This window comes from Sparus aurata, chromosome 9, assembly GCF_900880675.1.
Source record: "Sparus aurata chromosome 9, fSpaAur1.1, whole genome shotgun sequence".
NCBI lineage: Eukaryota > Metazoa > Chordata > Actinopteri > Spariformes > Sparidae > Sparus > Sparus aurata.
The window spans coordinates 21,176,958-21,194,720 of NC_044195.1; the positions used below are offsets into that span (position 1 = coordinate 21,176,958).

The 17,763-nt window shown below is 41.9% G+C and overlaps 1 protein-coding gene across 1 annotated transcript in view; it reads right to left on the reverse strand.

Annotated features, from left to right (window-relative positions):
- The window catches only part of myo10l3 (myosin X, like 3), a 65,943-nt gene that overhangs the window by 25,476 nt on the left and 22,704 nt on the right, over window positions 1–17,763 (reverse strand). The window contains exons 3-16 of the mRNA XM_030428842.1: window positions 14,137–14,295; window positions 12,391–12,578; window positions 12,113–12,247; window positions 11,011–11,135; window positions 10,880–10,893; window positions 10,671–10,755; window positions 10,331–10,437; window positions 9,813–9,942; window positions 8,529–8,647; window positions 5,044–5,190; window positions 4,826–4,926; window positions 4,417–4,483; window positions 3,034–3,126; window positions 1,813–1,881 (exon numbers count right to left, since the gene is read on the reverse strand). Of these exons, the coding sequence (XP_030284702.1) occupies window positions 1,813–1,881; window positions 3,034–3,126; window positions 4,417–4,483; window positions 4,826–4,926; window positions 5,044–5,190; window positions 8,529–8,647; window positions 9,813–9,942; window positions 10,331–10,437; window positions 10,671–10,755; window positions 10,880–10,893; window positions 11,011–11,135; window positions 12,113–12,247; window positions 12,391–12,578; window positions 14,137–14,295 (1,539 nt within the window). The remainder of the gene's footprint in view (window positions 1–1,812; window positions 1,882–3,033; window positions 3,127–4,416; window positions 4,484–4,825; window positions 4,927–5,043; window positions 5,191–8,528; window positions 8,648–9,812; window positions 9,943–10,330; window positions 10,438–10,670; window positions 10,756–10,879; window positions 10,894–11,010; window positions 11,136–12,112; window positions 12,248–12,390; window positions 12,579–14,136; window positions 14,296–17,763) is intronic.

The window sequence follows — 17,763 nt, forward strand, 5'->3', positions numbered from 1 at the left end:
GTCAGTAATGATGGTTATTATGTTTGTTATGTTTGTTGTCTATGTTTTGTTGTTTCTGTTGCCATGATTCACAAACACAGAGACATCTGTTATTCTAAACTAAAGGAAAGAAAATATAGCTCTAATCAAGATTTGGTGAAAGATAAATTACCTCAGGGTTGGTACCTGTGGCACATAAGTACTGCAGCACATTGTGTAGCTCTGTTAGCAAAGTATTTCCTGCCTTTAGAGGGGCAGGTGTTTAAAAAATAAAACTATTTGCATGCAAAGGTGTCATTATAAACCCATAATTTAAATGCTTAGAGATTGAATGTCAATCCAGCGTGGACATAAAACCCGCTCTATTTTTACCTTCTGAAGGCTTGTTATCAGGAGCGGGTGATTAATGTGTCTTAGAACATTCACACGTATGTGCACAGAGTGTGACATGAGAGGGGGACTGTGAATGCGTGTTTGGGTGCTCGGTGTGAACAGAGACCAAAGGGGGGACGGGCCTCTTCATGTGCAGCAGAGCGCCTGTGTGTTAATGCAGTCACCTGTTGAGTTCTGCTCAGCCTTCGTCTTAGCAGCGCAGCATTCCTCTGCTCGCCCTGACCCACAGTAACGCAGCTCTTTGTTTGTATGTGCGAGTGTTGGCTTGTGTGTGCGATGAAAATAAGAGTGCATGTAAATCATTCTTAGCTGGAAAATGCATTTAAGTGATATTAAAACACATACTTTGTGTACGTGCACGTATTGTGAGCTTGTGTTCTCAGCTGTGCGTGTATATAACAATCCAATAACAACCCCCGTCCCCCCCATTCCCAAGCCTGGAGGCTCACGGGGAGCCATGAGATCCAAACTTGATGACACATGTATTTATAAATCGCAGACACACTAATTACACTCCATTCCTCTCCCATTGGAAAATACTCATACAAAAGGCTCTCTGTGTCTGTCAGTCTCAGGTTCATTCAACCAAGACACTTGGATGGTCTCGGGATGCTGCAGTTTGTCAAGAGGAGGTCTGAACACAAAATCTTACAGGTTTGGAGTGCACGAATCATGTGACAGCAATCGCTGATCCCATCCGCAAGGGTGCATTTGCAAAACTTCAAGTAAATGTTTATATTTGACCCACGAGTTCACAAATCGTGCTGAGGTTTTATGTTGCCGCTAAAAGTCCTGTCTGACAACAAGACTTAATTTAAATCGACTGCATTTCCCTGCACCACAAGGATAATCAAATCTGTGGGAGGATGCTACTATTTCGCTGGCTGAACTCACGGTAACGTTTCAGATAACAGAAGGAGCTTTCAGAGAGGCGTCTAAACTCTCCAGAGAGGCACACTGGACACAGAGCGAGAGAGAGAACAACTGGCTGGCCTGCCTGTCCTCTCCGGGCCGAGTCATTACCATAGTCGTCCGTGCCAGGCTTGTGACTGAGCTGCCACACTCACACTGAGGAGACCTTGTCTGAGGCTGGCCTCATAAGGCCATTCTTTATCAGGGCACACATCCCATGCCTCCTGCCCTGTCCAATCTCTCTCCATTTGCGCCTCCTCCCTGATCTCCTTTCTCTACACTTCCTTCAGGACTAATCTCTGCCTTCATGTAAGCACAGCAAGGAAGGGGTGATAGTGAGGCAGTTTCTGCTGACTCAGCGAAAAGACAGCCGAGGAGGGGAGCCGCATCAACATCCTGTAGCAGGTTTTGGCATAGATGATTTTCACTTTCCCATCTTATTCATTCAGGGGGGAAGGTGAGCCTGGTTTGGCTCTGTATCTGTGTGTGTGTGTATGTGTGTGTGTGTGTGTGTGTGTCGTTAATTACCTCTCCTGCGTAGTGCTTGATGCCAAACTGATGGTCGTTCACTCTGGGCTTCACATAGTATGGGTTCGTCTGAGGAGAGAGGACAAGGGGACTTTTAGAAATGCTGTTCGTGTTTACTTAGTTTGTACTAATCCAATTAAGTAGAGTACAGACTGCATTGAGACCTCCATGAAGGGGTTCAGAGGGCAACTCAAAGACAGCAGCTGATGAATATATGGTGATATCAAATAATCTGTTTTCTCCGCTATCTTGGGCAGTGTTAATGATGTTTTCTCTCCTGGAAGGTCAGCGTAGAGGGCACTGCGTTACATTTTCTACACTGGTAGGGCAACAGAGTGGGTACTCCATCGTGTTTCATCCCCTGAAAGTTTACCACAGGGGGCGCCTCGTCTTTTTTTCTCCACTGACCCCCGTAGAATACACCACACCATGTTTTCTCCACTGGAACTGTAACAGAGAGGCCACTTCATCATGTTCTCACCTCTGGAATAACACCATAGAGTAAACTTTGATGAGGTTTCTCCACTGAAAGGGCACCATAGCCCTCAATGGTGCCCTTTCAGCTGAGAACATGGTTATCGTGTTTTCTTGCACATTGCGCCACACCAGAGGGAACTTTTTGATCAGGTCATTTATCAGAATATTGTAGAGATAATCTGGTTGTATTAAATGCTATAAACAAAGGTAGCAAAGTGTTTTTTTTTCCATCTACATAATTTACACTTTGGTTTGGGGACAGAGCTACTCTCTCTCCAACCCTGTCGACCATGACTTTAAAACTCAGCACATGAAGGCAGAGGAGGTCAAACAGTTCAGACCAGTGCTCACTTTGTATACCTTCCTGTTTTTTCCGGCAGCCATAGAAAAAATCCTGCTGGGTTTTCTGAGGACACTCTTTTCTCCTTCACACAATGCTGATCAGGCCTGGAGAATGGCTGATCACATTTCAGCATTGTTGTGATTGCATGTGAGAGCAGCTCGGGGGCGTGCCGCACAGACTTTCAAGGCTGCACCAAAGGCAACAGACGATTCATCAGCCAGGAGGGAGGTTTAACTCTTTGAGGCAGCCTGAGCTGGTGGGTGGTGAAGGTGTTTCTTCAGCTTTGGTGGAAGTGTATGGGTCATTTTTGTTATGCCATTGTGAATGTCAGCCAGGGAATGGATAGGGTATGTGTAAACTGCTGCATGTGAGAGAGTTTTCGTGCGTGCGTGTGGACTCACTGCATGTCGGCTGTGCAGCTTCTCCAAAAGGGTGTAGTCTGTGCCTTTGGGGAAGCGGCTCTCCTCATTGATAAGAGCCAACATGCCCAGTTTCTAAAGGGGAGACAGACAAGAGGAGAAGAGAGGGTGAAGCACACCGCAGTCATGATGGAACTAGTTATAATCCCATTGGGGCCACATCTGGCTGCATTTATTATAACAATGCGTTCAGGAAACAGCATAGTAATTCATTCAATTTTCTCCTTTATTCATAAAAAAAAAGGGTTCACTCAGCAGGCGGGATGTTCGGCAACACCTTCCTTCACATTTCTGAAGACACACACAGTCATTTTGAGTGTAAAAAACGAACCACAGCAACTTAAAGTTAGCTAAGCTGAGTACCTAGCTAATGTTGCTAACGGTTATCTAAGACACTGAGTTGATTATCTGATTATTTCATGACCAATAAATACAAAACATGAACTGTAAATACTACGAACAAGTTGAACGATGCTGGGTTAACTGTGAAACTACTACTTTGAGTTGGCTATACATTAACGTTAGCCTATTTTCACATTATAGCAGCCAGCTAGGCTAGCTGACAGGCTAACCTCGCTAGTGACGTGCTTCTTAAAATGCAAAAATGCTGAAAATGCCATAAACAAAAAACATTAAAGGTGCAGTGTGTAGGATCGAGGGGTAAAACTAGCAGCAGAAATAGAATATCATTTTCTTTCTACAGAGCCGGTATATTTCCTTGCCATGTCCACCATATGGGACCACCATTTAACTATAGTTTTAAGCAGCCACTGAAGGGCAAGGTGAGGTGAGGGCCATTACCTTCACCTCTATAAGGATACTCCCCCCCTGCAAACTCCCCTCCAGTTAGTTAGAACTGGAGAAGCCTCTTGGCTGAGAGGTGAAACGTCTTCAAGAAACTGAAAGTCCAGCTGCCGATTATACAGCACTTAGAATTACGCAATTATGCAAATAGTGAATATCACAAGAATCATCTCACAGAGGGCCATCAAAAGCCAAACACAAGTTTATGTTGGGGTAAAGTTGTAGTATAGTCTTTCTGCTTCCCATGAACTTTCCAAGTCATTTTGACCCTTTCAAACACAAGCCTCCCATCTCTGCAGAGACTCAGTTCTAACCATCATTATAACTCTGGTGATAAATAACACCAACTGCCTTTAATGCTTCTCTTCCACCATACCTCCAACCGCTGACTGGTGTACATTACTGTGCACACAACATGCGAAATGAGACTATTTAATGATAGAGTGGGAGATGGAGGTCAACGCAAGCCGAGTGTGGCGTCTCGGTCGGCACGCTCTGGCTGGCGGTCAGTGGTCGATCCTGGTGGTGACTTTGCTCTCTCGAGGACTGACTGTCTGTTACCTTTTCTATGAGATCCAGACACTCTGCGTTATCCATCCAGTCTATGGCTTCCCACTGGATCCCCTCCCTGTGAGGACAAAGAGACACACAGACAAACCATGTATATATATAAATATAAACAACCAGCAGGACACAATGGCTGTATTGTCCTGTGTGGACATGTGATGAAATGAGCCATGTCCAAGCTGCTGGCCCACTATTCATGAAAACAACTGTCTGGGGGAGAAACTGAGCTGATTCCAAACCTCTGGCAGTTTGCCTGCATCGCCATGTTGAGGCCCAACCCCCATCCCTGAGCACTATCTGTCTCCAGCACATGATTTTACTTTGGATGTATCCACCAGCATACGGGCTTCATCTGAAGAAAACAATACGTCTCCAGTTGTTTCGACATATAAGACGTCTTCACCTGTTGTACTCCAGCTGTTCCAGCGAGAAGATGTGCTTGTTGAAGTACTCCTGGAGTTTCTCGTTGGCGTAGTTGATATTAAACTGTTCAAACCGGTTCACCTACAGGATGGAAACACATGTTTTGAAGGCCATCAGCTCTGTAACTAAAAGATGCTCTTCAGATGTATTTTAAGAGGTCTAAATGTACTCAGCTTTGAATAACAATCAGTCTTTCACCTCAAAGTTCTCAAAGCCGAAGATATCGAGGATGCCGATGGACTTGAAGTTGTCTTTCCCTTTGATTTTCTGGTTGATCCTCATTATGATCCAGGAGAAACACTGAGAATAAAGCGCCATGGCAACCGAGTCTCGCGAGTCCACAGCCTGCAAGAAACCCACACCACAACATGAGGAGGGCTAACATGGATACCAAGTTGGGTGTAAGAGAGAGGAAACTTTGCTGACTGCACACTCCAGACAACAAACAGTATGTCATTGTGTGTAATTAATGGATTCTTTAATTAATGTAAAGAATTTAATAAAAACATGTTTTATTGTTTGACTGCTGGCGGTGAAGGGCCTCAGTGGAGTGTCTAAAACAAACAGCAGTTTGGAGACAAAGGTGTGTTATGTCATCGTCTGTCTGCCAGCGGCAGGTTAGACGGCATCTGTTTTCACAACAGCTCAATGCCTGCATGTCTTCAGGGTGACACGCTGCAGGCAGTATTTATTGTATTTCAAAAATCCGGCGAAAAACAGAGACAAATCAGAGCAATGTAACCACATTTGCCGATAATTGTCCGTAGTTTAATCATCTTTTTTTTTATGTGCTCAAGAAAATGATACTGTTGTACCTTTGTTTTCACCTCCCACAGAGATGGAAAGATCATAATGACAGAAGGTGGTCTCTGGTGGCAAGTGTACATTTTGAGGTACTTTAACTGGGTATTTCCATTCTAATGACATTTTACTCAGCTTCAGTCAGAGTGAACTAATGCACTTTTTACTCCACTGCATACTGTATATATGAAACTTATACTTACTTTTCAGATTTTACAAATAAAAAAACACTACATTTGTAAAACACAAAACCCTTTAAATTATTAGCACACTTTTTGGCTTACGAATCAAAATAGTATTTATCTATTACCAGCCGCAACAGCAACATTGTTGTGAGTCTGTGTGTGTGTCATCGTGGAAAAATGTGTTCCTAGAGTCACCTACCGTAGCAGAAACTACCACAGTGCTGCGCCAGGTGTTTGTGTGTCTGATTTCTGTCAGCGCTGTAGCATCACAACCATTTAAGATCATGAAAACTCACAAGCGTGTTGCTACATCAAACCGAAGGCTGAATTTATGTATATATATATATATATATATATATATATATTTGCATACATGTAGCCTACAGATCTTTTAGTTCAGTAGTAGTTTTTTAACATTTATTTTCTTTATAGGCTTCCCCCCCTTTTGTCACAGCCTTTCAGGGTATCAGATTATACATATAAGTGTTTATTTTGTAGGTTGTTTGCATGTAAACTTTTGTGTGATCTCATCTCTGCATTTCATTGTGTCATTATTTTGCATTTGTTTTTGCAGTATGTCATTATCTGGGTCATTTGGATGCCTCATATTGTAGGGAATGCCATTTTAGTCACTACTATGTGAATTAATTCATAAATACATTAGGGCTGGGTATCACCAGGTATCTCGTGATACGATACTATCACGATATTTTGCCCACGATAACGATAATATCACGATACAGCGATTCTGCGATAATCGATATATTGCAAGGAATTTCATCCACGATACATCACGATATCTGTGTCACTGAAGAAATTCAGAATTTATTGACTGCACTGAATCCATTTCACAGGAATTACAAAACATTGTCAATCAATTTCACATGAATGACAGCCAAGTAAACAAAGAGTATATTGCACAGTGTCTCTTCTTAACACACACTGACTACAACTATCATTAAATATCTATATGTGTGGGTTTCAGAGCTACTTAAACCATTTTTTTTTTATTTTATTTGGTTGTATACCTATGTTTGAATAAAGATAAAGCTGTCCTCCGAAGAGGGGTGGTGGTGGTGGGTCAAAAAAAAAAAAATATTATTATTATTATTTTTTTTTTTACATTTTTAAATATCGATATTTGGCACCAGTGTATCGATAACGTACCTCAAGACGAAATAACGCGATATATCGTAGTATCGATATTTTGGCACACCCCTAAAATACATAAATAAATAAATCTGCTAGTGAAATAAATAAAAGTTGCCCTATGAAAAATGCTCTTTTTCTAACTTGTTGTTTTGGAGCCCTGATAAAGACCTAGTGGTCGAAACATGTTCTTAATGCTCGCCCTTGAGATGATACAAGCTTTTTCATCCTTTTGTTACTTTTTTGTTGCCTCTGGTTTTTGAAGTATGTTAACCAGCTGGGGTTAGCAGACCGGTGGGGTCTTTATTTTACTGCAGAACATGTAAGAAATATGATGAGAGACAAGAAATCTGCAGATGAAGACCATGTGGTATAACTGAAAACTTCCAAGAGTGAACTGTCAAACTCGACTTTGGAGTCATAGCAGTAACAAAAATAACAAAGTCTGTCTGATCACCATCAGACAGAGCAAAATTTTCTCCAGCTGCCGTGAAGTCGGCTTTTCGGCCAGACACCATCCGTGTACGAATATAAAAAGCTCGAGCTTGCCAGTTAGACTTCCTCTGCAGGCATTGTGCATGAATTGAAAACAAAACAAAAGCGTGGCGGTGTGTACTGTATTTGGGGCAACAATGCTCCTGGGCTTTTCAGTAATCCATCATGCCCCGTCACCTCTTGCAACTAGCGGGTGTGAACAGAGTGCTGGTGGCTCCAGGATCTCCGTCACAGGGGTGAGAAGAATGGCTGTTTGTCCAGGATGGGGTGAGGGGGGAGGTCTAGCACAGGCAGTCGCGGGGTGGGTGACCCCTGGCCGCTGTGAGAAGAAGCCATTCTTAGTGACTCCGGGGCTGGAATAATGAACTCTATTAAGAGACAAGCTGCTTCAAAGGCCAGGCAGAACAAGCAGCAGCAGGGTGACAGCACAGGGTCTTTGTCTGCTGATGAAAAGCTTTCTTGTGACTTTCTTGTCCCTGTGATAATAGTAAAGGTCCCTTCTGCATATTCGCTCATATTTATGCGTGTGAGTGGGCTGCAGGCTTACGCTCGGCCAGAGAGCATTGTGTCATGCGTCAGAATGTGCTTGTGGCATATGGTGAAAAGGATAACGCATGCAGATAAAGAATATTCACATTAATTACAGACCATAGCGTCTGAGGCCGAGAGAGACACTGTTGAATTATTGCACCGACGTCTTGGTGGGGAGAAGACTCTCACTTCACCCTCAGTCATTGGGCTCTATTGTGCTTTTAACTCAGATCACTATCATGATGGCTGTATTGTGCCAGGAATCTGGCAGACAAAAAGCAGGAAATGGCTGGGAGTCACGCAAGGGATCTGGATAGGCATGTGGGGGAGAGTGCTTGGAGAAAGGCTGTGTGTGTGTCACCAGGACAGAGGAGGGAGTGAGAACAAGGGGCAACAAACAGACATCTTCTGTATGATTAATTGAAGGAAAGAAAGGCAGCGTAGACCTTTGAAGAATCCAAGAAATAACGGTAAAGGGGTTGTTCAGTGAGTGATTCCTGTTCCGGTCTGATGTGTCATTACCTGCTCCACAGTGAGCGGCGAGCAGATCTCCTCTCCTCTCAGGATCATGGAGCGCTGGGTCAACACCTCCGACAGCTGGAAGGAGTCCAGGCCGAGCAGCTCGCTGACATTACTCACCACTGAAACACACACACATTTATTAGCTGCCGTGTTTGTATAACAGACAGTTCAGGTGACTCAAACAACAGATGTGACATATAGACTGTGATCCTATACGGTCTATAGGAAACTCTACTCTTGTTTGGAGGGGCTGTAGTTACTCTGCAGTCACTGAAGTTCACTGGTTCTTTGGAAAAGAGGTCAGACACCACGAACAAAGGAGCCTTGAGCTCATGTTACAGCCTGTTCAGCGCTCTGTCTGCGAGTGCAACGTCAATCAAACTGAGGGGCACGAGGAGTGCTGCACAGTGGTCCAACATCAGGGGAAAAAAAATGGACGTTTCCTTCAATAAATTCCAACGAAGGAAACAAAAGATCATTTTAACTGCACCCATGAACCCAAATGTTTCCGGTTGTCCCCTGAAAAGAAGCATTAAAGATAATATTCTGCAATTTAGCATATTTTTTGTATCTGCCTTGATCAACATTTTCTTACACACACATTGCTGTTATGTTTAAAAGTCTAAAGAAATTGACAAGAACCTAAAATAAACTTTTGTGGATTAGGGTTCAGCTTTTTCCTGTCTGTTGGATTTTCCGTCCTTTTAAACTGTAACTGCAACATGTTTTCTTTGACTGGTAAATCTTGACGGAGCTGGTTAAATAATGCTTAAAGGTGCAATATGAATATCCAGTGCTTACAGGCTCCCAGTCCAGACTGCTAACTGAGCTAACTAGCCAATCTAAATCTCTCTAATGAAATGCTGCCCCTAATTGGTTTTGAGTATGAATTTGGCAGGTGGCTAATTCTTACATAGTACACCTTTAATTAAAATCTTAGGGGTAGTAAGTGATGATGGCGCTGTAGGGTTGAAAAGTTGGATTGTTCGTTTTTCTGGTCACCAAGGGAGAACCTGTTTGATAAGAACCCTAACTGCCCGAGGCGCCTGGTATGGGCAGTTCCAAAAAAACTAAACAAAAATAGTATTTTCCTCAAAAGGCATTCAAATTAAAATGTCTTGTGTGTCTTCTTCTTCCTCTTCTTCTTGGCTTGCCTGTTCGACTAACCTGCTGTGTACTCACTAAAAGACAGGATTTCATGCTTCTCTGTACAAATTAAGGACGTGCATTACACCTTCATCAATAAATCTGTTATGTTATTCACGTAACGCCTTCTCCTCCTACCTCCTTTAGAAGTGATCTGAGCGCCGCCAGCAGTCATGAATTCAATGTTGCCCATCTGAAGGACGGCGGAGAGCAACTTGAACACGTCTCTGATCTCCTCCTCAGTGAACTCCATCACTTTCAGGGCCTCCTGCAACACGACACAGACAACGTTAGACAACATGTCACTGCAAAGGGCACGAGGAACACCCCTAGACCCGTTCAAGACAAGACAGCAGTTCAACCTTATTTTGTTTTTAGCTTGCAGCTATACAACACTTGTACGAACAAAATTCAAAATGTGCCTCCAAGGCCAACATGACACAATAAAATAACATCTTTTCCCCGGGCTCATGTTTCCTAGAAGTTGAGTTTCGGTCTTGTAAAGTGGTATTACACTCACACATGATAAAGGGTTATAGCGCCCTCTGGGGGTACAACAAACACTCTACACACACACACAAACACACACACACACACACACACACACACACACACAAAATCCTTCCAACTGGATTTTTCTCTCATCTTCTACTTACCATCACACTGTCAAAGAGCTGCTTGTCATCCAGACTGCTGTCCTGCATGCAGCCTGACTGGCTCAGGTAGTGATATGACTCAGGGCCCTCGGACAGGAGGTACATGTCTGCAACACACAGGCAGGACAAAACTCACACTGAATGAAATAAAACTCAATGTATTCGAGCCCAACAGTGAAAAAAATACATAACTAATCTTCTGTGTCATTTTAATTGCTGATAGCAGTTGAAAAATGCCGAGGTCCAACATTACAAATTGTTATAATTGTGATATTTACTCACCTGCTATCAAAATGTGAGTGTGAGATTAAGTGCACATTTAAACTCTGTAGAAACAAACCTCTGTGGTCCTGGTCTGCCCCGTCTAACAGAGCGTAGAAGATGTGGTAGTTTCTTTCTCCAGGATTCTGTCGAACCACACGATTCTTGGGAAAAGAAGATAATTAGAGGTAAATGTTTACAGTATGTGCAAAGATGTTGCACAATTATATCAAATAATTGACTTGCTGATCCCCGTTGTTGAATGTTTCAAACACATCACTCACTCACCTTCTCCAGCAAATCTGATGATTTAAAGTCAAGGAGAACGATGAAAGCTTACAGTGAATATGCCAAGTGAGTCCTCTGAGACAAACACAATAAACATCTGCAGTAACTCTAAATGAACTGTTGAAGGATACAGTCAATGATGCAGCCTCCCTGAATGTTTCCGTTCTGGGAAAAGTGGAGCTGGATGAACTTCCCAAAGCGACTGGAGTTATTGTTGTACACGGTCTTGGCATTCCCAAAGGCTTCCATGATGGGACTGCAGAGAGAGGAAACGCAATCAAGCCAATGAAAACTCGACCATGGAAATATTTTTTTACATCAGAGATTTCCCTGAAATTCTCTAGTTTTTGAGAGGAACGTCTGTGACTCATGGATGAGCTCTGAACAATCAACTGAACTAGTATCAAAGTCACAACATGGCTCCTGACATTCTCCTGATGTCAAGGGAACATGTTTTTTGGGGACAGCCCACAGAAAAAACACATCATCATTTTCATATTGACAGAGAAAATTACAATTCTGACTACAGTGTTGACTCATGTCATAATCACAGTATCTAAAGTGCAGTTTGTTTTAAGAAGTAACCAAAGGTCATACTTAAGTAAAAGTAAAGATATCGTGTTATAATATTACTTTGGTAAAAGTGAAAGTCACCCGTATGAAGAGTACTTGAGTAAAAGTCTAAATTAAATGTACTCTATTATCAAAAGCATACATATCAAACATATCTGATATATGGTCAGCATGTTTCCAATTATCAGTGTGTATTTTATTATGACTGGGCCCCCCCCCAAAAAAAAAAAATAATAATTTAAAAACACCTTAAGCCACTTTGGCTCTGATGCAGCATGTAATCTGCTAAGTAACTGTAGTGGGTAAAAAGTACAATATTTGCCTCCAAAATGTAGTGGAGTGGAAGAACGAAGTTGCAGAAAATAGAAATACTGATACTGCATTAAAACGAACGTCTTTATAAACTCATAGTGCTCATAAGCTCAAAGACTGGCCTTATTTAACACAGTTTACAACAAAAAAAACGTTAAATTAAAAAAACACACAAAAATATGTATATATGTATCAATATGTACAGAGAGAGATAAGTGAAACATTACTCATGAGTCAAAAAACCTAAATTAACAAATTCCACTACAAATTATTTGAAGGAATGATGTTAATCGCCCTGAACTTTGACTTCTTGGGATTTGGGGCCAGTGGTTGTGGTTTGAACAGTACCTGCTCTGGACGAGGGCCTGCTCCACCCGTGTGGTCCTCTCTGACAGAGGAGTACCTGCAGAGTTTTGGCTCATCACTGAGAGAAACTTCAGCAGCAGCTTGGTGCTCTCCGTCTTCCCAGCACCGCTCTCCCCACTGAAGACACCAGGACAAAAGGAGACAAAGAGACACTTAAATCGATCTTTTCATGTTCAACCTGTTAACTTATCGTAATTTTTCAGAGGCGGTACTGTGTTTTCATTCAATGTGAATCCTGCGTTTTCTATTTTCCCCCTCACCTGATGAGGACACACTGACTGTCATCTCTCTTCCACAGGCAGCGGTAACACTCATTGGCCACGGCGAATATATGAGGAGGCAGCTCCCCCATCTGGTGTTTGCTGTACAGGTCGACTGCAGTGCTGTCGTACAGGCCGGTTATCTGCTTGTAGGGATTTACTGCGGCCAGGATAGAACCAATGTTGGTCTGAGAGAAATGAAAAAGCAGGAGGAAGAGGAGGAGAAGAAAAATAGAGAGGGAGATAAGGATTATCAGTAAAAGAGAATAGAATACACATGGTACCAGAGATAAATGCTTGATATTATACACTAGAATTGAGTTCAGTTCACCCAGTTTCCTGTCTCCTTCCTCTGACACACTACCTGGAGTCAGTAACACTCTTAAACGCCTGCATATGGCCTAGTTTGCAATGACTCTGGTAATATTTTAGGATCCTTTTCTCCTGCTCGGGTAATGCGCTTTGGGGAAAAGTGCCGCACAAAAGTGTGTTTGTGGGTCATCGTTCCACAATGAAACCATTCTGCGATGCCATGTAGACAGGCCGGGCGAGTCCTCGGAGATGAGATTAGGAGATATGATTTTGAAAAAACAAAGTTACCAACAAAGTCCGTGGGGCAATGATTATTTTAATAAAGCTCGGGTAGTGTTTCAGTGCTCTGCTGTGAAAATAATCCTGTGAGAGAGACGGGGTCAGACAAACAGATCCATAATCTCACATTCTTAAAGGAAAATCCTGCTCTGAATACTGAATACTGTATGAAAACCTGTCTGCGTTGATGTTTCCTCTCTCATTACAGAACTGTCCTAAGTCTGAAATTCTATCTTATTATTTGAGTTTCAGGCGACATTTAGAATTATTGGTTTTACTTAAACATGTTTTCTAACCGCCTCTTTCAGAAAATATCCAGTCAGATTTTTAGGATAGGAATTTCGTTATTACAAAACCATCCGAACTGGAGAAATTCCCAAGTAAGGTTGGCAGTGACGCTGTCCTTCAAAATAACTGCCCTCAACTGTTGTAATGTCTGTACAATAACTGAGAAGATGGGGAACAAACATCACCAAAACATTATGATTGAAAGGCTACTCAAACTGTAACTGTTTGAGAAGCTAACTCTGATTTTAGCCTGTTGGAAAAGATAACACTGATGATCGTCTAATGGAGAAGCAAAAACTCTTGTGAGCTTGTCAGACAAGCTAACAATGCTCTTTACTTGTTGGAGAAGCTAGCAGTGCTGTTAGCTAGCTGTTAGCTAACACCGTTGTTAGCCGCTTGGAGAGTGGAACATTGTTGTTAGCTCCTTGGAGAAGCTAACAATATTAGCCTGTTAGCTTTAAATTTCCCAGATCATATATATATATATTCCTTTTATAACAAATAACCAAAGCTAAAATTAATCTCCGTCCTTTCTTGGCCAGAATAGCAAGTGACAAGGGACACACGACAACTGTTATTTATCAAAACTGAGCCACTTGCAAATACATAGGAGATAGTGACTGAAGCAGTAATTGCTGAGTAAGAGTACGAGTGACTAAATGTGGGTCATGCTCCTTCCTAAAAACACACAACATCATGTTGTTGCATTGCATTTTCCTAACAACAAAAACATTACAGCAGCAACAGAGGTTTCCCGTTGATGTTTTTGATGGTTTGAGAAATACACCCCTGCAGAACACGAAGGACCCACAGATTCCAGGTCGATCATGGTGGTTAATGTGCTTGCAGATTAAGACAGTGCCTTACATAGATGTTGTCTTTCTGATAGCGCAGAAAGAGGTTGTGCATGATGGCAGCTTCATGCAGCTCCGCCAGTGTGGACATGTCCTCCACTCCATGGATGCTGCTGGGGTGCATCGGGTACACCGTCTCCCTGTTCAGCTCTGCCTTCTGTAGGTAGATCACCTGGAACAACAAACACAGATTCAAAAAGTTTCACAATACTGTGTGCCGGTGCTTGAATTGGATTGAATGATCTGTGATCTAGATCCGCAGCAGTCAGCCAGAGGCCGACTACACACCTACTACACCCTCAGGGTTTTAAAAAAAGAGGAATTTTCACACATCCGAATCAAACAGAAAGCCTTGTGGCACACGCATGGATGGCTGTCAGGCAGATTCAAGTGATGATACTGGAAAAACTGAGGTGCCTGCCCGTGTCTGCTGCCGACACACCTGACAGGTAGAGAGCCCCCTCTCTTTCTCATATCCTGACTTCTCACCTTGATCAAACAAATCTCTCACCATGTCACATTTCCTGCAACAAAGGACCATTAGATGCAGCAATAGAGTTTTAGGAGCTAATGCGAAAGAAGAAGCAAGATATAAAATGAACCAGTGTCTTCATACTCGCAGTAAAACAGTCAAATAAACCAACAGACCACCAAAGAGAGTCCAGCAGACTTTCTGGCTATTAGACGTCTAATGGATGAGACATGAGATAAGAGAACACGCTGCAGCTGTGTTGGTCACTTGATGGGAAGCAGTGTTTGGATCAATACCGATGGAGTATGGGTTTGTGGTGTCCCATTGCATTACTGCTGGCTCTCCTGGCTCTTTCAGATGTGTCCCAGCTGGGAGCAGACATTGGTTTTCACAAGACTGCTGAGTCAGCAAAGAGAAGTGAGGTTGCTGACGGAGTGTAGATGAAGATTGAGATGTATCTTTGCAAACTGGAAGGAGCCAAGTCCAATATTCATTCTTATTTTGGCTCAGTTTTTGGTCTCCACCAACTACTGAAGGGAATATCTGTTTTTTCTTAGCTGCTAAATGCTACCTGCGCTCACCAGTTAGTCGCTAACTATCTAACTGGAGTTTGGTGCTGGTCAGGTGACGTACCGTATCAGAACTTTTATGCTAAAAAATAAAGAGTGTTGACAAGAGCGGTACGATTACAGAAAAATTTTGGTCTGTGAAACCAAGACACTGAGCATTTATTTACATCACATAGTGAAAACAGACTGGCTGCAATAAAACAGTAACGTTTATACAAAGTGGTTAATGGCTGACATTAGCTGTCCCGACTGTTCTTTTTGGCACAAGTTCCACATCTGCCATGCAGCTAGCTATAACTCACGTTGCATTATTATTATTTACAATATGTTAATCAAGCAGGAAACACATTCTGCAATTCATCCGATCAGCGTGCCCATCTGGTCGGCTTCAGTACTTTGTTGGTTTGTCACACAGAGCAGATCTGCTCGTGAGGTTTGGTAAACTGACGGAGGACATTAAATAAAACAATATTTATGATTCGCCTTAAAAGTCGATTTTGGGCGCCTTCAAGATAAAACACAATCTAATATTGTCAGATTGCCCAGCCCTGTTGTTAATATAAAAATATTGATCAGTGCAGCCTTAACAAAGTTAGTGGTATCACAAGAAAGCCTTGAGAGCTCTCATTACTATCTATGTCTTTGTCAAATAAAAGATGCTTCAGAGCTTTGTATTATGCAGACTCCTCATGCACTTCCAACAAAATGATTTGATAGGGTCAACATATGCTATATATATATATATATATATACATATATATATATATATATGTATGTATCTATATAAGTGGCATACAGGGTCAACATATGCTATATATATATATATATATATATATATATATATATATATGTATGTATCTATATAAGTGGCATACAGATGAGTCAGAAGCATAAAGATAAGTTATGACTAGCGACAGAATATTTTATATTAAAGTGCATTAAGATAGATCTGTAAGAGCTCTGAAGAAGATTGCTTTGTTGAAAGGCTGACAGTTTACAAATCACTCCATCCGTTTGCATGTTTTGGATTCCATCATTTTTCATCTACTGCAATGCATTAAACAAACTAAATACTATACCAGATAAAAGTGTGGGAAAAGCCTCATAAGTATGTGAAAAGATACACTGACTCTGGTCACTAGAGAATGGGTGTAAGCATGATAACAATGCAGTGATCGCATGTTTTTTCAGTATTAAGGTTAGTGTGAGGGTGACGACCTCGGGGGAGACAAGCAGCACGTGCGGTGATGTCATCCATCGAGCAGAAGCTTCCAGATTTACAGCCAGATTCCCTAAACGTTCGGGTTCAACCCCACCCTCTCTCCTCTCTGGTAAATTGGCCCTGATTCACCAGGCATGGCCTAACTGACTAATAAATCAAACAGGCTTTTTCACTTGTTTTACATCCTTAATCAGTATTATCATTTCACACTCAATTACATCATTCACTTAATGTGATTGATGTCACTATCAGCACCTGGGCTCCGGTGGATTTAGGTGTCATCATACAAAATCATTGTGGATTTATTTGATAGTGTGTGAGAGTGAAAAAAACCCAGCATGGTAAGAAATTATATAACTTTATGTCTCTAATATGAACAAAGCACTACCACTTAAACCATGAGCCTCTTCACATGGTGGCCATCTTAGTTACAAGTTAGAATAAATGTAGGGAACCAATCACTGTCATTTCTCCACTTCCTGAATGATCAGCATCCGCAAACATGATGGATATCAAAAGTCTGGAGCGACATCGGGCCATATTTCAAGGTAAAGCAACATATTTAAGGCACAATTAGCTAACATTAGCAATCAACCACTTTCTAGCTAGCGTAACCATTTGATTACATATAGTGTGCATCATTTCCAGGCTTGAAAAAAAGGACAGATGGAAGAAAATGATTAATAGTGTTTTTAATTTTAAAGGGTAACTCCTCCCGTTTTACACATTTCAGTGTGTAAAGTGTTACGATAAGATAGGAAAAGTGTACATCAATCCTAAAATATCAACACACATCTTGGACACATTTATTCAATTAACACAAATGTGCTGCTGAATGGAAATGGAACATATTTATCAACCTCCCACATCTGTTCAACACCCGACCAAACAAACCAAAGAAGTCTGGTTTATATCTTCTGCCTGTGTCGGCATGCTTTACATTCCCAAAAGCACAAGTTCAAAGATGCATTGAGGTGACGGGGAGCAAAGATAATACAGGATAACAAACAGCCAGGAGAGGCTACAGGCCCATGTTACACTCTCGATTACGCGAAGACCTCAAGTTTCACAGGACGAAAACAAATATGGGTTCTTCAGCCAAACACACAATGAGCCGCGTACTTGGAAAGCGTCTTTACCACTCCTCCAGACAAATATATAACACAAGAAAGGGGAGAATTATCTCTTTCCCTGTTGCTACATCACATCATGTGACCTTTGTTTATGATCTCCTTTGGATAATTCATTGTTCAGATTTCACAGAGCGATTGAGCCTCAGGGACTTTTTCCTGTCAGAAGCCTCAGAGATGCTCTGAGGAAAACTGAGCCGGAGTTTCCAGCATCAAAAGACATTTCACATTCCTCAGTTTTGCCTCA